The 24,927-nt window shown below is 33.2% G+C and overlaps 1 protein-coding gene across 1 annotated transcript in view; it reads right to left on the bottom strand.

The window, feature by feature from the left end:
- LOC106111616 (CUGBP Elav-like family member 1) overlaps positions 1–24,927 on the bottom strand; it is a 252,661-nt gene that overhangs the window by 88,786 nt on the left and 138,948 nt on the right. Inside the window, 3 exon segments of the mRNA XM_013293751.1 lie at positions 13,940–14,022; positions 17,743–17,863; positions 20,503–20,605. Coding sequence (XP_013149205.1) covers positions 13,940–14,022; positions 17,743–17,863; positions 20,503–20,605 — 307 coding nt within the window.

Genomic DNA, 24,927 nt, shown 5'->3' on the forward strand with positions numbered 1-24,927 from the left:
TTAAGGGTCAAGATACTTTTGTTTCATAATTACTGTGTTTTTGATTAGATATAGAAGTGAAACAGAGATTTATTTCATTTTTTCTTTACAAAGCGAACTTTAGATCCAAACAGACTCGCTATTGCTCACGACTTTGTCCGCTAAAAATTAAGAAATAATAAATAACTGATAACTTAGCTTTTTAATGGTGAAGAATTTTTGGAATCGGCCTAGTAGTTTGAATTATTACAATTCATAAAAAAATACAAATCCTTCCTCTTTCTATAAATTCTATAGACGATACTAAATACCTACATTATTGTCGAGTTTTTTAACACTTGTAATGTTGGCTCCTAGACTAAATATAGAAAGTACTACTAGTATTTATGGTCCTTTTAAAATATTCTTTTGTTGGTTTACTACGCGGAAACCTTTTAAAATATCCTGCGCATTTTCATCTTGAAACATCAATGTTACGTTCAATAGACCTGCCGGAGAAATACTCCATTCTAAATTCAAATTGTTACGTTAAAGGATGTATATTACAAGTGGTTTTATCTAAAACATTACTGTTTATAGCTTTCTTCCGCTACTCCACCCGTAAACAAAAGTAGCCTTTGTGTTCTTCCAAACTATCCTTTACATCTATGCTATTTCATCGAGATACGTTCAGCAGTTTACGATACAAACTCTAACAAACATCCATCCTTCTAAACTTTCGCATTTATAACGTTAATAAGCAAGATTTGTTTGGTTTAAATGGTGTATTAGGCAATATTACAAAGTTTATAATAATACAAAGACAAGCATGCGCATTGTATGTTACTTCGTCGCCGTTATTTTTCGCTTGTGACGTGTGCGAGTGTTGCCAGCGTCTCCCGCGCGAACAGATTATTTGATTTGACAATTTTTATGGTAGATGTTTTATGTTAATTTTGATCAAGTATACTAAAGTATATTTTATCTTTGAATAGAATATCTCTATCAACTCGTTTTTGTAAGAATACACCAGGAATTTTGCATAATTTTCTGTTTAGAGCTCAACTTGTTTTTCTCGATAATCCTTAAGTAGATAGAATGTACAAAGGAAAACAATTGGAACTTGTTACAAAACGATACGACACAATTTCAATAACGCGAGGACGTGTCGCGAATGCAATTGGAAGCGATATCTGGTGTTGGAACGTGATTTCCCTGTTCAACTGCATCCTTATTCTGAACCAAAATCTCTAGACAATAATGCTTTGTGTTAAACGATATTAGCTACTGGAACAAAATTTATAATAGTAGTTACTTAATTCGATATACGGATGAAATTTAGTGATTATAAATGTACAATTTACTTGTTTCCTATATATGTTTGGACGAATTCGTATTAATTAATAGACGTGTGAATATTTTTTTTTATCTTTGTCTTAAATTCCATTGTTTCTAATTTACCGGGTTTTAATATATTTAGAATTAAATTTATCAAACACAAAAGTAAATTCGACAAATTTAGAAATAGCCAAAAAAGTCCTGAAAGTTGTGGAGATTAAGTAGGGAGGCAGACCCCAGAAAATACCTAAAAGAGGTCATTATTTTAGCACAAAGCTGTCCCGGAAAAAGGAGTCTAAGTCGATAAAAAAATACACACAAAATGACTGAAGGAAATCAAGTGTAATTTGTGACGGAGCGGTCAGAGTGGACGCATCGATTTGGCATTAAGTCCCATCAAAGGTGAATGAAGGAGCGTACATTTAGACCAGCATAAAAAAAGGTTTCAGGGGTATTACGCGGTCGGAGTGACAGGGAGAAATCTTTTGTTCTATCACAAAGGTTGGGCAGTTACGGCTATAATGGAATTATAGATCGATTTGACTGAAAGTTCCTTTTTACAATTTTATAAATGAGACACGCTGTAGATCCATTTCATTAAAGATTGACATATAAGAAGTCGTAATTATTTTATAACCTACAATGCTTTATAACCCATGTCAAACATTGTAGTGAGTGATTTCCCCAGACAATGTTCTGGCACACGGCGGCCGCAAATTCATAACTCGTTACCGGTAAAAGTTGACGCAATACCGATTGAATAAACAAAAAAGCTTTAAAAAAAACAGAGTAACTTGTATGCATTTTGGAATTTTAAATTATTAACAGACATGAAGAACTTATATTCCAAGCGTTTAGAGCAGGCTTATAAATTCAAATATAAATTTAGGAGTCCATTACGTGAAAATCATCCTTGGTATCGAACGGTATTTTCCAATAGTATTATAGATGGCGGTAGTAGCTACCCGGTAGACAATATACCGGAAGGAACTAGCGACCAACTGATACGGGCGTCACCAACGCCCTCTATACCTACAAACTGTCACTAAACGAATAATGGTAATGAACTTGCATTGTGTTCGTTGGAATTGATTCTGTTTACCCTTAACTTGGACAGGTTTTGAGTCCATTAATGAGGTGATATTTTGTAAATTAAATAAATAATCTTAATTTTAATTAAATTGGAACATTCGTATGTTTGTTATTAAAATGTGCTATAAAAGTTTCAGTAAGTTCAATGTACAATATGTTATAGTAAAAATCTTACAGATTTCAATATGAACAATTTTATATACACTTCGGTTTAACACTTGAATTCTGTGTGAACACTTCAACCACTTTCAGAGTATGAGACAAAAGCAAGTATAAATTTCTTCCAGAAATCATCATCATCATCATCACCAGCTCACTATACGTCCCCACCGAGGGACTCGGAGCCTACCCTAATATGGGGATGACTAGGCCATTGTCAACCACGCTGGCCAAGTGCGGGTTGGTTGACTTCACACATATCTTTGAATTTCTTCGCCGATATGTGCAGGTTGCATCACGATGTTTTCCTTCACCGTAAGAACGTCGGGTAAATTGTGTACATATGGAAATTCAAAAATCCCATTGGTACATGGCGGGATTCGAACCCAAGACCTGTAGATTACAAGTCAAGTGTTCAAACCACTGAGCCACCGACGCTCTTCCAGAAATATTTTCGAATAAATGTTTTTATTTGAAATCAATTTTTCATTTGTTTCGCCTCTGTTAAGATAATACAATGATCTCGCGGGAGAACACTTGCTACAAAAAACTCCAACTTGAGTGATAAGGGTACGTTTTGTTTGTGTTATTTTGTGGCTACCAATGATGAAATATGAGAGAATATAAAAGTTACTTTTTGAGTTTATTTCTTTACTACAAGCGAGGCGGAACAAATGTATTATTTGATACAAGTTCCAACGTTGTAAACATTCAAACGTTTCGTAAATAGAAATACTACACAGATAAAATGATTTGACTCGTTACGCTACTAGTTACGAGGATTTCTTTAAACTTCAATGAGGGGTTGAATTAGTTATTGTTTAGATATATTAGACTCAAGCTATGTTGCTGAAGATTACTTTTATTTCATCGTTACGTGATTCCTTAGTGTCCCTTCAATGGAGTAAAACTTAAGTAATGTAGTTCGGAAACGTATTTTATGAAGTTATCGAATGAAAAACACTAACGAATGGTTAAAAGTAACCGGGAAACAGGCCATTAGATGTTAAATTTTAAAATTAGACAATGTGTCTAAACCAAATTTATACAAAACATAGTAAAGGCATGACCCCTACAATTTCGTTCGGATTGAATAGCGTCGTATCTGCGGTACCCACGACACTTTGCCATAAAAATCATCCTTGTAATAGAGGAAGAAATAAAGACGAGGTTATCGATTCCGACCCGGGCAATCAAGGAAATTGAAAGGTCGCACGGCCCCGCCCGGGTATGCACCTTTCCGTTACGTTGTCTCATCCGGGTATCCGGGTATCCGGGCATACGTCATGTCCGCCCGCGGCCGCGCTCCGATCGGGGAACGATAACGCGATTTACACCCGGCTCTTTTAGGATTGTTTTAATAAATCGACCGTTTGGGGTCGCTAGGTCGAGAGATTTATTCCTTGTAGTCGAATCGAATCTACATATTTAAGGTGATTTAGGCGTCCACTGTACATTAAAGAATGGCATAATATATAAGGTCGACCCGAATAGTATTTTAAAATCAAACATTTTATTTAATCACATTTAGATTTTATTTGTAATACTATCGGCCGATTTCTGAAACGAATCACTTTGATTCGTAAGCGGCGTGTACAATTTTACAAACGTTAATATTTCAATGGAAATTATAACTTAATCGTGGCCTTATCATTTAAGACGCTGTTACAAATTTAAAGGTCGTTTCAACATTGATTGATAATCCATGAAGTCTGTATCGAGGCACGTCATTCTATTTTCTACCGAAAATACATGAAATTTCCGTTTTAATAGTAAAACTTAAATGAGTCATTTTCTGTACTCATATTTAGGGTTAGTTTAACATATGAATATTGTGGGACCTTTCCAACTAACAATTAACCAAACAAGCTCTTGTTAACAAAACATTTCGATATGAGCAAACAACAATAAAGATATCCTTATCCCGTACCCTATTAGGATCATGGTCACAATTTACGACTCGAATCGGCGAAAGGGTCTCTTGGCTTAGCAGTTCAGACTCCATACTAAATATGATTTATTTGCTTAAACGGATAACTCGGATTACGGTTTATATATCCGGTTGGATGTTTGAACACTACCACTGAGATCAAAGAGAGAGCGGACAGATTTGAAAAATACACAGACTGTTAGCTCAAACGGTATTAGTATCGCTTCGATAGTGCAAATTGACTTATTCAGTCTCTATGATTTGAACAGAGTTTTAACAAAACAGTAGAAATAATGTTAATGCTTCATAGCCCTATACATTTTTTTAATAAGAAGTTAATATTTGATTTACGCATTTATTAATCCTGTAAGATCGTATTTATTGGTTGGTTTGTGTATTGTAAAAATAATTCGTGTTCAGTTTTTTTTTATTTGTTAAACTAGTGCTTGACCCCGAACCCACCTGAAGAAAATGATGATGCAGTCGAAAGATGATACGCGCTAGCTTAATAGGTAGCTGTTTACTTTTGAAGGTCCCCCACATCATATTTGGACGGAGAAACTGACGCCAGCAACTTGTTCCTATCACTTGCAGTATGCAAAAAGATGATTTAAACTTTACAGCGTAGATATTAGGTACTGAAAACTGTAAATAAGTCTAAGGATTTCGATCTAAAGGTCACGAATATTGGAGTAAATTTATATCGGCTTAGTATGTACAGTAACTTGTACGGTTGAAACTAAATAGAAACTTTCAGCTTAAAGTTATGTGCTCCATAAGGTAAGCGATATTGTTTCGCAGACCCTGCCAAGATTTGTGGGTCAATATGAACTTAGAAACTGTCTTAATAATGGTCCTCAATAAACACATCAAGGCTAGGGCCCGTGCGAGGGCAATCTGCAAGATTTTAGGGATTGTTAACATTGAACAAATATTACTTTATACTCGCTTCATTACAAGATAATGGCTTATCTGAATATTCCACTTACCCTTTGGTTAAGTCATAAGGAAAATATTGTACCCAATTTATTACTAAAGCTTAATAATTACATATGTAAAGTGTCATTTAATTTGATGCCATCTTATGTATGTTTGCACAGTATATTTTTTTATTAAAATAATTAACAACTAGCTTTTCCCGTGCGGTTCTATCCGCATGAAATTATGAAAATTTTATTTTAAGGTTTATATTTGTCAAATTATCAATAGCAAATGTCAAAATTGCAAGACATGACAAACCTTGGCAATCTTGCTTCCTTGATGTTGGCAGCAACTTATGGTCGCTTTCCCAAATTACGGTTTTTATCCATAATATTTACCCCCAAGCGTGGCGTAAGTGTAGGGCTTTTTATTAAGAAAGGAATTATTCAAAAATATGCTGTTATTACTAACATCTTAGGCAACAAAGAAGTATGTGTTTACGCTTTATTATAATAAGTATAGATATTATGATTTTTTTTCAAACATCATGTAAATTTAAAATCAGATTTGAATCCCATCAAAGTATTCAACAATAAATATAATATATTTTTATTTGTAGCTACAAATGATCCTAACATATCAAAAATATTAAACCATTACACAGTATAATGTTGAAAATCGATAATCGATTACAAGACAAATGAAATAATCCGGTAAGTGAAAACGAACTATAAAAGCCAACTGGAGGCGAATTATGAAATATAAAACTGTCTCAGCCGGGGTCCCGGGGTAGTTGGTACGAGGATTAAGGGGCCCAGCGTTAATCCTCAGACTGAGTTGGAATTGCACATTCCCTTACAATAAACGTTACAAATTCAAACGCACCTGTTGCCAGAATTACAAAACTTTGGTACGTAGTCACGTTTACACTATTAAACATTTCTTTGCTGACAAAGTTAAAACGGTATTTTTAGTATTTTTTCCATGTCGGGTAAGAAATTTACTGAAGATTAAATTGTAAACTTATATCTCACTAATATTATAAATACGGAAAATTTAGATGGAGGAATGTTTGTTAAATTTTGTAGCCTGAACGGCTGAACGGATCTGGATGAAATTTGGCATAGGTGTACAACATGACCTAGAAGAACTCATAGGCTACTTACTTTTGTTTTTGTCATATAAGCGTAACATCCACCTCTTATATAAAGATTGACGTGATATCAAAAGGGAATCGATTAGAACAGAGCGCATCATCCGTCAGTCAGGCTGTCAACACATTTAAACTGCAGCAGTTAGTGTGTGGTCACCTCAGTCTCTGGCTATGTTGTTTATCAACCACACACGACTGATCCAAAGGTTTCCTATAGTAGGTGAGATAGGATTTCTAATAGCTCTAGACAAGTATTACTGTCGACTTTAAATTGAAATCCATAACATTCAAAGAACCATAAGACTAAAAACACAAACATAAGACGTTGATTTGTAAAAGATTACCAACAGTCTCACCAAAGAATTGCTCATCTCGACCTCAGCGAGGGCGAAATCAAAGGAAAACGTAGCGCTCTTGGAGGGGCATTGAAACGTCTGCAAAGGTTTACTAAATCGACGGAATCCCCGAGCAAATAATAATGACGGCCGATCGACGAACCTCCCTTCGACATAATTCAAATTCTTTGAAGCAACCTTGCCTCTAATAATGTTACTTTCCTCTTCACGAATACAACCTTATCACGAAGAAGTAGGTGTTAAATTGCAATATCAGAAACTGAGTTTACCTAAATAAGTATTATGTGGGTATTTGATGGAGTGGAATTATGGACTGGCGTTGTTTGTGTAAAGGTTTGTAATTTTCATTTTGTTTTTACTGAACATATTTTACTACGGATAGCAAAAATTTTATAAAATAAATACCAACTTGAACAACAAATAAATTATACCGCGCTATTATTTAACAGCTAGGATTTAATGGTATATTAACAAAGACCAGATTTTGTGGTGTTAAGAAATTGCACTACTTCGTACTGTTGAAGGATTTGGTAAAGGCCTATATCCAGCGGTGAGCAGACAAACCCTGCTGATGATGATGATGAAACATAGATCTGAATGACTGTATCATAAGACTGTCCCTTACTGGAAGCTTAACCTTAAACTAGTCTAAGACCAGTAAGAAGACTTTTCAAACCTTACATTAATTGTAGCCGATACATTGCTTCTTCATCATCAACTTGTCCTTATCCCTATAGAGGGTCGGCACAGTATGTGATGCTCTTCCATACACTTCTATCAGTCGTCATATCTGAATCCACTCCCTTCTAAGTGTTGCGATACATTGCTGCTTATGGTGTACAAAAGACGCCACAATTAAATCAATCAGAAGAACAGAACAGCTATGCGGGGTAGCAGTTATATCTATGTCTATATAAGGGTGACAATAGACGAGGTCAGTCAACTGGCCACAGTTGTGCACGTGAGGAGACTAATAACATACTAATTGTGTTACATCGCGTCCTGTATAATAAATCATATTATTACAAGGCGCGCTATAAGCGGTCGAAAACGCCCCGTTAGAGGCAAGGGGACTAAGGTTGGTCACACATTAAGGTACGGCATACCCTTTAAATTATATTGCAGGAATAAATGCCAGCAAAAAGGTCAAAACACACGTTTCCGTCACACATTATTTGTAGGCTGAATTGGCTGATGAATATTTCTGTTGGTTTCTATTTACGTATATTTACGCGGTTTTAATTTTATAATGAACACTGTTAAGGATTCATTATGAATAAAAAACTGCATATAAAAAAAAATGAAACGTATGTCTGTAACAAACCTCATTGAATACCTATATCCCTTAGTCAATGTATTACGCGTGAAAGGTTGGACAGATTTCGCTAATTGTTTTTATTGTTAAAATAAGTAAAAGTATCATAATTAAATTTGGCATAGATATAAAACAATTTCTAGACAGCTATTATGTTTTTTTTAATTTTCCAAAAAGTCGGGGGAAAAACCTTGACGTTTATCTATGGGCATTATATTTCTGATCACTTTAATAGTAACAAAGCATGCGAGTCTATATTCCAGTGATAAGCACTTCATTTGTATCGCACGTCCGTTTGTGTATGCGGTCGGGTAAATGAGACCACTATTTTCGCTAATGAGGCATTGCAATGCGGCGGGCAGAGTGCTACTAGCGGCTACAACAGTGTCTATTAGACAAATTGCACACAGTTTAAACAAATTGAATTGAACATGTGGAATATTACTATTTGTTTAATGAGGGTAATTTAGAACACTGTGAAAATGTCCTTATGATATTTACCAACATACTCTTCCTTTAAATTATAAATTTGAATGTTTAGATGGATGTTTGTTAGTGGTTGTAGCCTAAACTGCTGAACGGATCTTGCTAAAATTTGGCATAGATATAGAGGATATTCTGGCGGAACACATTGGCGACTTCTTTACACGCGAATTTTTTTTAACAAATACTTTTAGTAAAGAGTCGTAACAACATTAATATAATCATGGTGGTTATTAAAGAAATATTTGGAACTCAAATATATTAAGACGTATTATTATTCACTAACCCCTACGTAACAAATACTATGACGAATAAACGATGGAAGACTTCACGACGTATAATAAATTATCAAAGAAATATGATACGCGATAAATCTGAATCTATGAAGACATTGAGTTACATTTCCATCATGTCAGCCGCCAAATTAATTGACCGCATATCGAATTACTAAACCAATTTCCACAAAGTTTTTGTAATAACAGTTTATAGTTATCCGTTGTAATAAAGGGTTCCCGTGTTTATTTAAATTATTTTTTAAAATGTGATTCTAATTTCGAAACTGTCAAACATTTCTTTCGTTAAACCACTAAAAAAGCCTTTACACTAATTATTATTTTGAAGGTGTACAATAATTTGCAATAGTCGTGTATGTACACGTATATTAAATAACTAGCTTTTGCTCGCGACCATCCGCGCAGATTAAAAAAAAAGTAATAAATATAGCATATGTTACTCAGTTATAACACAGCCATCTATTGGTAAAACATTGTTTTAATCGGTTCAGCAGTTTTTGAGATTAATAATTAAACATAAAAACAAAAACATTTTCTCCTTATAATATTAGTACATGAAATAATTTATTAACAGAACGAATCAATTTAAACATTAAAGTCTAAAATATAACAGCATGAAAATCTTAACCACAAAATACACCCATCGAACTGCAAACAAAGTCCTATACGTACGGTACCCTAAGAGTTTCCTACCCTAATGGAGCCGGTCAATTACTTAAGACCCGGGTAGACTCGATCATAAATCCGGGCTATCGATCAAAGCTCGCCCGGTCACCGGCCACACAACACCCGGATGAAATATAGCTTTTCTATTTTGTGAGCTGCAACGAACCGGTACCGGATTGATTTATTATCCGGCTATAAACTTGCTTACGGACGATTAGGTTTTTTTTTCAACGCTAGTCGTCTACCAAAATGTTTGCAAGTCGTGGCGAGTGATATGTTTACATCAAAAGTTAAACGTTCGTAAAATTAAGACAAATTTCTTAGGAAAGTTGACGTTGAAAAGATTGAACTTGTCACACACTTTTAGATAGGAATTAAAAAAAATAAAAGAAACAAATGTTACTGTCCATAAATACTAGGTGGAGTCTGTTTAAAAAAAAAGAAACAATTTGTTTCAAGTTACGCTAAGGATATCGATACTAATATATACTTCCTCATATATCTTTAATTTCTTATTTTTACATATAATATATTTTACATGATTTTTATCTATACTATTATTATAAAGTGAAAAGATTTTATTTTTGGATTTTCGTATATATTGAAATAACTTAAAAACTACTGAGCCGATTTCAAAAATTGTTTTACTTATTAAAAGCTACATTATCACTGAATAACATAGGCTACATATTTTAATTACATGCGGACGAAGTCACAAGCAACACCTAGTCATTTAAAATCATTAAAAGTTATGGTGATTGAAAAGAAAAATTAAAAAATTAAGCTCCGAATGAAACATGGCCCGTGTTATAATTTATGAAAAAATATTCCGCGTTGACCTTTCCCTGAGAGAAAGAAATGAGATAAAAAGGGGCGACAAGATTATTAAGATCGTCACAAAACGATTTTAATTAAAACTTGGAAAAGTTTAATTTTTGACAATAAAATGTTGGACGAGCTGTTCTAAAATGCCGCCGAAGCGATTTTAATTATGGATGAATCTGCAAATTTTATAACGAACATTTTTGCCTTTTACGGACTGAATTATTAAAGGACTTTCGCCACAATTAGGATAAGGTCACGAGGGTTCGGGATTCGAAACTATGCAGAAAATCTCAACTGAAACATTGTCCCAACAAACTTCGAAGATTCATTTCAAGCCTCTGGAATTTAAAGACTAACCTCAAAAGATTATTCGTAACTATACAACTTTGATACAAAGTTTTAGAGATTTCAAAATTTTACAAAACAACATATTTTAAACATAAATAAAATATAAGTCATAAAATTATAGAATCAATTATTGTATCGACAAAATTACCTCAAGGGAATGAAAAAAGATTTATTATACCAATGTGATACCAAAATGTAAGTATATTTGTTTATAAAACAAATGAATCAAAATAAATTCCAAGATTCAGTTAAAACTTTTCAAGTCGACTTTTTGACTAAACAAGAAAATGACCTGATTCACGTTAATCGTTATTCGATATTTAAATGACACAAAAAGAAAAAAAAGTAAATTCAAAGTCGACAAAATGGGTCACTACCAGCCAGTGTTCACTAATTTAGGTCGGAAAAGTTTAATCGACTCGAAATGGCGGAGACACGCCGCGCGCTCGTTCCCGCGTCATGATAATTGGATGCTTCCGATTTGCTGCGGCGCGCCGTTTAACTGCGAACGGCAATTAAATGGCGGCAAAATTTGACGAACTAGTGACGTACCTGACAGCTCCTTGTCTTTTATACGATGCAAAAAATACTAAAGAGGTTGCATTATCTTCGTTTAAGAAATCATTTTCTCACGAACGTATCTACAAGTTTTTACTAGTGTTTTGTTTTTATAATGCGTACATTTTAGGTCATTTTTATATATCTTGGTTACTTCATAACCGTTTAGCTTAGTTAAAAATACAGAATGTAATTAAAGCTACGGAGATATAATCTTGACAAACTTAATAAATCCTAGTAACCAAAAAAGTCAACGTGAATACTAGATGAAATTCTTAATTACTATAAAAAGTTTTTCGAAAATGTGGATATAAAATTAAAATACCTATTAAAGATCCAATACTTTTCGGTTTAGATAAATAAATGGGAAAACAATGCGAACAATCGACAAATATTTTCTTCCAATTCGTAGAAATATCGGCCGGCCGCCGCTTACCTGCCCCTCCCCTGTCCCTCCCCTGCGTGTGGCCCAAATCAATTGGGAGAGAAAACCCCGTATAATATAATAGAAATTGAATTATCGCCAGAGATGAAGTTGAAGGACGCTAGGGTTGTTACATTGACTTTTCTATTCCTAAATAATAATTAAAAAAACATTAATTTCTTTTTAACAATTTGTAATTATTAAAAAAAAAATTGAAAATATGCTGTAAACATTGTTATAAATATTTTGAACCAAAATGTCGCTTGAAACATGAATTCAATCACTAAACGAGATCACTAAATGCGCGATTGAGATTTTATAAAACTTCCGGCTATAGGAAAGGGTCAGTTTGTTAAAAAAAATATATTTTGCTATTTACAATCTAGACTGTAGACAGTAACATCCCTAGATCGTGAGGGGAAATAAGACGTGCGCCGTCAAATGAAAGAATCAGTAATTCGATTGTATTCGCTAACAATCGATGCGATACCGAATGGGATGTTTGTTCCCGAGTTCCGCTAACGTAATAAACGAAAATTGTTATAGAAATCGACAATGCAACAGGTCCATCGTTACATTGACGGTTATGTTACATCGTTTCGTTGCGCATCTGCAGAAAGAATGGAATGGAAATCAATTTGAAAACGATTCGAATCATCTATAGTTACGACATGCGATCAAGATGTGTATTGAATAGGGATGCTGTCGTTGGGCATATAAACAATATGTTTATTTTACAAACAATATACGTTACAAGCATTGTATTTGTCACTTCTGTTTCATAGACATAGAGGTTATGACCGTGTCAGAATTTTATATTTCTCACAATAATCATATCACACTAATATTATAAATGCGAAAATTTAGATGGATGGATGTTTGTTAGAGTTTGTAACCTAAACGGCTGAACGGCTTTCTATGAAATTTGGTGTGGATGTATGGAATAGTCTGGAAGAACACATAGCCTAAGCACTTTTGATTTTTTTTATTTACTCAGACAGAGTAGTGGGCGAAAGCTAGTATGTTATACTACGGATTCGATACTATTTTAAATAGACTTAATATTTAAGTTACAATTAAGTAAGAAATTACAATGAATATTTGTTAAATATTTCCCTAACTTTATTAATTAAATAAAATACACCAGGATATATAATACATAAAGCAAAGTTTAGCAAATACGAAATACAAAAGTTAATTAAAATCGTTTCTTGTTTAATAAATCAAACAAAACAAATTTGTAGAAAGGTTTCCAACAATGAAATTAATAACTAATTACATTGTCTGTGCCGACGAGCTCCGATTGCGTAAAAACCCGAAGAATTGAATAAAATTGTAACTTAATTTAACTTCGATTCCAAACAATTCCGAATCGAAAATTAGGAAACTTTTCAAGCGAAGTAATTTGAGGCAATTTGAATACGATTCGACGATATTTGACACGTAAGAAATTCAGTTCATCCAAATACGTTGGAGCTTGTTATTTTTACATTTTTATACATTTAAAAAAAAACCGTTTGAAGATCGAAAACAGGAATTCTATCAATATCTGGTATTTACACTAATACACACTTCATGTTAGTGCGACACTAGGATAAAATGTAATTCTAATATTTTACGCGTTCCATGAACACAAATATGGATTACGCAATTGTTTCATCATATTAGTGCTGATTAAAATAGGCGTATCTAAAAATATCATCGTCATAGATAAATGCTGTATTTATTTCAATATTAAAAAAGAAAGAATCAATTGCGTTAACAGTAAACATTGTAGTGCAATTCCATAGAAATGAAAAAATATAACAAACATCTAAAAATATTTTCCTATATAAAAGTGTTATCAGAGACTTATTAAAACAGATATTTATAAATATAAACAAATACACAGACAATAAATAACATCAGCAACCATACGTATAAATATATTTTCTCATTTCCATTAAATATGACCATAAGTATATCCGGCAAATATCTTGCGGACTATCTCATAGTTACAATACCGTTCTTCTCTTGAGAACAATTAATATTTAGATAATATTTCCAATTAAAATTTACCCAAATAAAATCTATATCAAGTTAGTTGCCGGCCACAATAAAACGATACAAATAACACTTACCCCGCTTAACGTTTTGATATTATGTAAAGCATCCTGGGCTTTCAATGCCGCTTTCCGCGTGAAAAACGTCACAAAACAGCACCCTGTAACAGAAGCGCACACTTACGTAACATGTACACACACAGACAATCACTGATCATATCTACGTACATAAATCACAATTCGCCACACAACAAAAAAATTAGCTTATGAAAATAGCTTACGACATAAAGGGTTCGGTCACATCGAGAAAAGTTCATCAAATTTAATTATTTCTACATTATTATTTTCAAGCTCGAAAACTAAATACTGTCACGCATATTATTTGACAAAAAGCATATAAAACAAAATAAACATAAAAATTATATTCTAAACAAATTCGAGAAAAGAATAATAAAGTTTAACTGTTACAAATATTACTAAATATAAAAGCGAAAGTTTAGATGGATGAATGTTTGTTAGAGTTTGTAGGCTAAACGACTGAACCGATCTCAATGAAATTTGGCATAGACGTAGAGGATAGTGTGGAAAAACACATAGGCTACTCGATTTTAACTCATTTATTTCCACGCGAACGGAGACGCAGGTGAAAGCTAGTCAATTTGTAAACATGTGTAACAAATTTCTTTTTAATGTTTTTACTTTATAAATTCAATGTTCGTTATACCTCCAATAACGTAGGCTATAGTAGGGTTATTAGAGTTTTAATCTTCGTTGAAGGCATTTCGTAAAAAGTCAGCCAAAGTATTCGTCACGCGAACCTCAATGCGTGCGTGTTCGACGGGAAAATAGCATGTTCGAGCTAATCAGTTTGCACGCCACCGTCACTGGCAAACTGGCTGAATGGTGACTTTGCCTTTGCCTTTAGTTCATTTGTATACTAACTCTCGGATTTAACTGTTGTCAGTCAAACGTCAACATTATCTATAGTCAAACAAGGATAACCTAAAAAGAAAAATCAACAATTTTGTAAACTAACAATGTGATCTAAAGCGTCTTATTTTGACCAACTGCACGGGTGAATGTTGCCATTTTTATAATTACGTATAAAGTCTACTTCGTCTTTAAATAATAAGATGTATCCATTTAAATATTAAATAATTACTACTACTTATTGATGAGAAGTATCGCTTTGGCGGCTAGGTTTGTCAGAAAATATGTAAAACCTTCATGAGTGTAGAAACTGGCATAAAAGAAAAAAAATTGCAAAAAACAAATATTGCTTGACAGTTACAGCATGAGAAAGACCTTGAGACATTTTTTGACATTGAAGGGAGGGCGCTAGTGTGCTACGATATTTTCGTTTGTATTGAAATTTAGGATCTTGTCGCTTGTATTGTTGTTAACCATAACTAAAACGCGAAATATGTAAAGCAATTAATTTGGTTTTGTATTAAAATGCACAAATAAAATTAGCTGTCTATTTTATGATCGTGTGTGGAATTTAAATTTATTTGTACATATAATGAAATTGGAGTATCTGTTTGTAATATCAAAAAAAAAAAGTCTAGATTTCGGGAAGATGATGTTTTTTCGTTGCTGATAACGAAAATAGCATTTTTTTTTGTCTGTCTGTCTGCAAACCACGTTTGTTTGGGGTAATCTCCGAAACGGCGGGGACGATTTTGATCGAACTTTCACTGAAGGGTAGCTGACATAGAAGTGCATATTATAGGATAATTTTAATCTTAAATTTGGGTGGACGAAGTCGCGAGCAACAACTAGTTAATAATATAATTTAATAAAACGTGTATTTGAAATATTTTAAAGTAACATTTTAAACCAAGCGTTGAACTGCGTGCTGATATTTATGAATCAAATTCAATGAAAATACAAATATGAAAATGAAAATGTGCCACTCATTTTGATTATTGGTCTGATTGCGGTCGATTGGTATCGTGCTTTTTGATTTGAAATGAAGTATTTTTGTTTTAACAATTGCTTTTCGTGATACCAAACATTTAATATGGTGGTGTTTTACCATTGTTCATTTTTTAATTGGCGAAACTGATCTTGGTAAACTTTATTCAGATGCAGAACGCATTCTGATAGAAAACAACCTACTTAGAATCCTGCAAATGTGTACGGTTCCCGTTTTACTTTCTTACTAGCTTTCGCCTGCGCCTCCGTCCGCGTAAAATTTAAAAAAACAAAAACAAAAATATGTAGCCTATGTGTTCTTCCAGACTATTCTCTACGTCTATGCCAAATTTCATATAGGCTACAAACTAACAAGCATCCATCCATCCATCTAAACTTTCGCATTAATATTATTTAGATTAACTCGATAAATCCGCAACAGTTAAACATATTTTATTTAAATTTAGAAAAGGTATAAAACATAGTCTCTAACAAGACATTAGATGCTTTTAATGCTCTTTTTGTAATTCTGAGCAGATGAAAGGGAAAAAGTTGGTTTTTAATTCCTCCGATTTTTTCAGCACTACTTAACAGTGATGTAAGCTTAAAATTGATTTAAAAAAAATCTTTAAACAGTATATAATTAAAAGTGATGATTATAAATATCTTTTCGCTGTTATAACCGTATACTGAAGATCAATAATCCTGAATAGGGATATAATATTCGCTGGAGACAATTTATCGTGACCTAACAAAACACTAAGGCAACAGAAAGTCCCGGGCGACCAATTGCGAAGCGATCTATTATAGGGGGAGTTCCGTTAATTTAATTCAGGACCGAGAACAGTAGACGAATGGCGGGGATAAAATAAAACGGTAATGTACACTTTACACTGACTTAAAAATATTTAACGTCGAACTTGATAGATGATTTCGACCGATTTTTTAGCAAAGAAAATCTAAATGTACTAAGTTCTTGATTCTTTTTTTAATGTAATGAGTAATTTTATGTTACTGTCAAGATTATAGAACGGAATAAAATAGTAATAGCGGTGTAGAAATTTTAAATATTGAACAAATATTAATTGAAAATAATCATTTCAGAATAGGTCGATCTGAGACAATTTTCCCGCCATTTTCCTAATTATTATTTTAGTCTCTCAATTTAACTAACATTTCTAAATGTATTTAAATAAAAACAACTTAATCAAGTATTTAATACGAGTTGCCTTAGTACACTTTTTCCAACAAAATGAGACATAATGTGGAGATGTTGAACCAAAACAAACTAAGACAACAATTAAATAACTCGGTGACGACAACAAAATAAAACATAATAATGTAGACGAGACAATGGTCCATGGCTGAATGAGCCACGCCTGGGGCAACTGGCATCGCCCATATCACTGACAATAAGGTACGTTTTCGCTTGGCATACTAAAGGAGCTTTCTCAAACAAAAGACGCGTAACAAAGCATACAAAAATGTCAACATGTACGCTCGCCTCTTTGTTGGAATGCAAAACAATGATGCGACGGCCGACGTGTGTGTAAAGGCCCCTTAATAAAGTAAACGAAAACTATTATCCGAATTGCGGTAAAAGTTACATTAAATTATATAGGAGTGTTCACTTGAATGGAAGCTTATCCATGTTATGATATTCCTTGTATAAGAAAGAACGATATTTTACACCTCTTTACACAATTAATTAATTCGCACACATATTTTCAATATTTACCTGTAAATTATTAGTTAAAATGACATGACTCAAATTTACAACTAAATGAGAAAAGTACCGCTTAATATAAGAGTGACAAATTATGTGTCTTTGGAGTATCTTTACATTGATTGTCAATTTTAATAATTTTAATCTGATCAGTTGATGACCAATTATTTAGTTACGGTAAGAGTATCCTGGTCATTATAAATGTTTTCGTTTACAAAATCTCAAATTAGTTCCGCACCTTTACTCGCTCCCGTCATCTTGTCCCGCAGCACGTTGATCTGGTGCACACGGCCAAACTCCTCGAACATCTGCCGCAGGTCGTTCTCGTCCATACTCCGCGGCACTTGCCCCACGAACATCTGGAATAAATTTTAAAAAAATATTATAAATCCAATCTATACTAATACTAGCTTTCGCTCGCAACTCCGTCCGCATGGAATTGAAAAAACAAAAGTGAATAGCCTATGTGTTCTTCCAGACTGTCTTCTACATTTATGCCAAATTTCATCGAAATCCATTCAGGCGTTTAGGCTACAAACTCTAACAAACATCCATCCATCCATCTAAACTTTCACATTTATAATATTAGTAAGAAGTAAGATTATAAAGAGGATATATTTGTATTTTTGTATGCATTGAAATAACTCAAAAACTACTGGACCTATTTCAAAAATTTTCGCACCATTAAAAACCTTAGTTATCAGTGAGGAGCATAGGCTATTTTATTTTTATTTTTTTTATATCACGGGGACGAATTCACGAGCAACAGGTTGTAGCAAATCAAACTTATAAACGGGAATCTGTTCCCCTAACCTTTAGACTATCGGTGTTACAGAAGGTAAAAGTCAATCATAAAGAGTGGCATATATAAGTAAAAGAAATGTAGTTATCAGTCCGCAAATTTTTACTTAATGAAAAAAATCTCATGGAAACAAATTTTCACTACATTACTCTCATAATAAGTCAGCGTCAGCAAAAGTGGGGTAGGTAGGGAGGGTTAAAGCAATCAGCGGTTACACCGGCGCGCCGGCGGCGCAGCAGCGAGCGGTCGCCTGGAACCTTTTTAATTACGCCAATATATCACTTCATTTGTGAATTTTCAAAGTTCGCACTCATTTAGCTTGCACAGGTAACTTTCAGTCGCATTTACGGTGATTTCGCCACTGAATAGCTACCGAATTAGCTTCACGGGGCGATGGTTTGAATAAGTGATGTGGAAATATTATCTAACTTCACAACTTTAGTGTAGGGAAATGAGGCTTGATAGCACAATAATTAATTTTAAACATTTATAAAAGTTTCCGACCATTTTAGGCTTTAAAGGCATACATTAGTCGCCAATGGTTTGGATAGGGACTACATATCTTGAAGCCGAGGGTTCGAATCCCGCCACGACTATTGTCGTGAACCATATCCTAGCACAAGCCTAGAGCTTAGTTGGAATGGTCAAAGGAAATATTATTAAATTAACAAAAAATCTAATAACATTAAAAAAAAGCATACCTAAAAGTAGTACATTTAATAAATATCAATTCGTTATGCTTAGTTTAGTAAATAAAAATAGTGAACTGAGGCGTATTCACTTTTTTACCCATCAAGAATAATATTTAAACAAGGATGCTATGACCAGTTGTTATTCTTCTCGTAGAAACATAAACTATGACGTAAAAACAAATGACTATCGTCTATCAATGAAAGCAATGATTTATTTATATTCATTAATAATACCTTCAGCTCTAAGTATAATATGATTCATTTAATAAGTCACAGCACATTACGTATGATAGTATATACCTTGGCTTATTTCTTTCACGGTTAGTGACCTGAAACGTATGGGCAATTTATTTGACGTCAGCGGAAAGCATACATTGATATGATAAATGTTTCGTATTCTCAGTCTGCCGGAATACTTTCGACCTTAATGCGAGAATCGCGTTCCCATAACAGATAGGCTTATCTTCGAAACACCTTTACAATCTAGGTCATATGAGGCCAACTTAGTATGGTGTCATTTTTACTGTGCTTGATTTGAACTCTAATTGTGTTGAGTATATTTTTATTTTCTTCATTTATAAGAATTACTTGTTCTAGTATATAAAATACTTTATGTTCAATGCTATATACAACATTGTTGCTAACAGTGTCTAGTAAAATTTTTGACATGCTTATTTATACTTCAATACTAATATAAAAAGCGTAAACACACACAACTTCGTGGCGTAGGATATCAGCAATCACGACACGCTGAAGGCAACATATTTTCATGCTATAAAACTGAGGGGGTAAATAAATTGAAAAAAGTACCCTTCCTCTGAGAAAGGTACCATAAACTACAAGCTGCCAACATTAGGGAAGCAAAGTTAGGTAACGGTAATTTTGACATTTACCATTGAGAATTAGACAAATGTAAGTAATAAAATAAAATTTTTGTAATTCAATGAAGATGAAGCCGCGCGTGAACAGCTAGTGTAGTATAAAGCCTCTTATGTCTTATTACTTTAATCATTGGATTAATTCCAAATTCATCATAAACATTGAGTTATGTTTAAACAAAGTTTTAAGCCTTACAGTTAAAGATACATTCTGATAAATTATTATTTACTAGATGTTCCCGTGCGACTTCATCCGCATAAAATTATATTTTATTGTTTACATGTGTCAAATAATAAATTGCAAATGTCAAAATGACATGACGTGATGAATAAGCATGGCCAGCTTGTTTTCTTGATGTTGGCAGCAACTTATGGTCTCTTTCCCACATTTGGTTTTTTATCTCAAATATGGTATGAAAGTTAGCCTAAAGCGTGACGTAGGTGTAGGGATTTTTATTAAAATAAAAATTATTCAAAGATATGCTGTAATTGCTGATATCTAAGACAACAAAGAAGTATGTGTTTACGATTTATTATAATAGTATAGATGAAATTGTAAATTAATTAAATCAAATATTATTCACAGATTTCAAATGGGTTATAAAATATTTAGTTGCTACCCTTACCTTAATATAATCAGGATCTGGCATCTCGGACTTCTCGTCATTGTTGTTGTTGTTTATACTTGTATTGTTGTTGTTATTGTTGCTAATGCTCATTGTAATCCCACTGCAACAAACATTATAATATTTTAGACACATCAAAACTTAAGATTACTTGTTAAAACTATTACATTTTGAAATAAAGCATAGAACTTGCTAGAAAGCTTGGTAAACTAATTACTTAGGTTGTACAATTTTTATACAATACTTTTGAGGTAAACATTGGAATTTCTCCTATTTACAGTAAGTTTGGATTAATAATACTAGGATAACTAAAGGGTCACAAACCTAACTTCACTAGTGGATAAAGGTATTGAAACTGTTTCAATTTTTATGTATTATATCGCTAAAATTAAAAAGCTGTAATAAAATACGATCTTTTTGTCAACTTAATAAACAAATTAAAACATAATCCGAATGATGTAGAAAACATACAATTATTACAAATAGTTAATGAACCATAATTACAACCTTTAAGAATAAAACTCCGTTTTAATAATACAATTGTTACTTAACCTTAAACTATAAAAATAATAAGACAACACAAATAACAAAGTCCAGTATAAAAAAATCCTTAAGTGCCCTATTTTGGGCTTGATTTTGCATAATTTCTTATCACTATAACATCAATATCTAAGTATCAATATTAACTTAACAACAAATAACAATTTTACACAGACATATCAAAACTTTATAGAAATAAGATCAAGTGTTCTTAGTGTATAAATAATACTAGTAAAACATATTGACACTACAACATACGCTATAATATTACCTGACCTAAAAGAGCATAAAGTTTTTAGGTTATGTACCTTATTCGAGTGTATTTTGTTCTCCAGTTGGCGTACACGCCGCACTTGTTTGCCATCGCGTTATCACTGATAAGAGCATACATCGCTCGATTAAGGCACCTCCTTATCAGGCCACGTATCAATGCGATCAACGCATATACCGCGCGACAAACTAATACATTTCATAGCTATTTTGTTTTCTACCTACGATTTCAGAGTTCTAAATTCAAACTGAAAGGTGCCTGAAAATTATTGACTGACGTTTGTTAAGACTAAGATCGCCCGCGGCGATGTCTGAACGAATTCTAAATTTAGTTTATGATTATTTATATTGTAAAATATATATTTTTGTCTGAACTACTGGTTTTATAACCTAATGGTTTGTCGAATACAAATTTTAACGGGTGGCAACAATCATACTTCATACTGAATTTATAAATGCGAAAGTTTGGATGGATGGATGTTTCTAGCCTAAACGGCTGAACGGATTTCAATGAATTTTGGTACAGATAGTGGATAGTCTGGAAGAGAACATAGGCTACTCACTTTGTTTCTAATTTCACGCAGAGTCACGGGCGGAAGCTCATTACAAATGAAATAAAGTAATAATGTCTCACGTAAGTGTAAACAATATAAAATGAATCCTAAATATTAGACATTACTTTTTATTTGTGTTGTTGTGTTTAAATGCATCATTGCATTACGAAAAGATCACTTAAAATATTATATTTTTCCAATATGAAATGCGCACGAAACTTAATGCTAGCTACTTTATTTCTATATGTACATATATGTATTACACTAATATATTTTATGAATCACAGATAGGGTGACTGGACAATTTTTATCTATGTAAAATCATTGATAAGCCATGCACATTGTACATAATCGTATATTCTATGCGAAAGAACAAGTATAACACATGCAAAAACGCAATAAATACTTCTTTTGGAGGACCGCATTTGTCCTCTTGCTGATAATAGCGAGCGTCTAAAAATGGTCTACATAGCATATTGAATATTGTAACCTTTCATCAGCCTTAAATTATATGTGTTACGGAAAGATTATTACCTTCGTCATTTTAAAAATATCGCAAAGGTATTTTAAACTTACTGTTTATTAAGAGAAAAATTAATAACTGATAAAATCAATACATTTCTCGACACTCTATAAATTAACGAAATTCAAATTTTATTAGAGCATTAATAACGTAATTATTAGATGAGGTCGACTTTTTCCGTGAAGTTTATTTTTCCTGTTTTACAATAACAACATTTTAATTTCACCCGGAATCGTATTAGAATAATATTTTAACTCAGAAAATAAAAGTAAAATAAATGAGAAGTCGCTGTATATTTCAAAAAATATGTAAAAAGCTACCTAAACCAAATTCACAACACATCAGTCTATGTCATATCTAGAAATCGATAGAGGGCCAACATTTACTTATAGGGGGGTGATTAGGACATCTACTGGGCGTGAGAGGGGTTCGGGTAGTTTGATAACGTAATCACAATTTTCTAATACACAATAGGGGGATCGATAGTAACATATACGATATTAAACCAAATTGTTATAGGGTTGTTCCCTTCGTTAACCACGAATCATGCAACAAAATGCCTTATTGACAACATTTATTGGTAAGATATTTTGTATAAAGTTAACTAAGAACTAAGTGTATGAAATCTAATAATAAGTGACTCAATTTGAATAACAGTCCGATACGTATCGCTAAGTCAGTTAAGTTGGTAGTAAATATGACTTTAACGATCATAACTTAACTTAACTTTAACACTGTAAACTATAATATTAAAAGAAACTTTCGTAGTTTAAAGAAATTCTGCGATATAATCAAATTAATAAATATTAAAATCAAAGTAATTCGTAAAATATTCGACGTATAACAAATTTAACAGTTCACTAGAGTGCAGCATATAGCCCGGTTTGTTTGCGTTCGCAAACTGGTCTGGTTATTTAAAAGCGATCTAGTAGGAATAGCAATTTGAGCTTTCAGCGTTTCACATCACGGAGCGGAATATGTAAAGCTAGTTTCACACAAGGGTAGTACAGTGGTGCAGTACAGTGTAATAGTGCAGTACGCCACTGACGTTAAGATGAAGAAGTCTTAACCGAGATATCAGTCAAAAGAACACAATGTGTCAAATGTATGAAAAACAACAAAACACGACTCACTCGACATATCTAAGGTTTTTCAGTTCCACAAAATTATGTCAACGATATCGCTAATCGAATGTAATAGTTACTTTTTTGGCAGTGTTTTGAAACAAAAGAAATATTGAACTATCTACTGCTCTGTTTTCTCTGCCCTCGTGTGAAACCATGAAGCTCGAACGGGCGCGAACGCTTGTCAAAACGTTGGCGCGTGTATGAATCAAACGTGTTTTTCCTTTTGGAATAACTAAATGAACGTTGAGTGCTAAGGTTTTTCATGTAAAGAACATGTTAGTCTTTTCACATAACCGTACTTCGATACGCTACACATTCTGTACTGCTAAGTAGGAAGTGACAAAAAGTATCGGTTTATAAACTCAATTTCCACTGCGAAACACATGTACAAACTATTGTCATTCCTTTCATTCTGTGCAAAAACAAATGAGATATCAATACGTTATTCAGACAATTGGATAAACATTCGTGGGGCATAAATCTTTATTACTTCAATGTTACGTTGGAAAGCTACCGTATGTTAAAAATAGTGAAAGTAATTAATCACGTCTAGAATATTCTATGATAGCAGATGGATTAGTCAACATCTAGACTAAAGTTCATTGCATCGCAAAACACGGCGCCTCGGGCCAGTCTGTTTGTTGCTAGTAAACATGACGGGGCAACGGCGTCTGCTTCAGGAAGACGATGACGTCATTACGTGAAGTCATTTTGCATTAACTGCGATTATTATCACATGCTGTTATGCATTTGTTTTTAAAATTTAGTTACAATAACCATATTTATTCAAAAAAAAAACATCACGCAATCAAACTGAATAAATATTGTATATTAATTTTATTGTTTGTATTTTAATCTGTATTCAGTTTATTACAGCAGGTTCCTTCAAAGATAAGGTTATAATCAAAGATAAAGTTGACACAATAACTCATGGACTCAAGTTTGATGCAACAGATTATTGAGTTGATATCTGTATAACAATGGAGGCTTAACAACCTTTATTATTATAGATTACATGATACGGACGCAACTCCACATTTACATACACACATAACTGTGAAGCTGAGGTTATGTCGTTCATGAAGTATGTGTCTTATACTTCAGCTCTTCAGCCTGTAAGTTCCAAAGCGTACAAGTACAAAGGCTAAAATTAATAATTCTAATTAGTCTTTGCAACTTTTGAACACCGATTATGAATTTATCTTCACATAATTGTGATGCTACGAACGTACGTAGCAGTAGCAACCCTACTTACATGATTCGTTTCAAACTATACATATTGTACCATATTAAAAAAATGCTACTTAAAGCCGCACTTAGAATCAGTTAACAGTCACCTATGTAAGCCCTTAGTGTAGATTTGTCTTAAGAATACAAATAAGAGAGATTTTTCTCATCGTCAACCAGATTC

The sequence above is a fragment of the Papilio polytes genome, unplaced genomic scaffold (assembly GCF_000836215.1).
Source record: "Papilio polytes unplaced genomic scaffold, Ppol_1.0 DF824158.1, whole genome shotgun sequence".
Classification (NCBI taxonomy): domain Eukaryota; kingdom Metazoa; phylum Arthropoda; class Insecta; order Lepidoptera; family Papilionidae; genus Papilio; species Papilio polytes.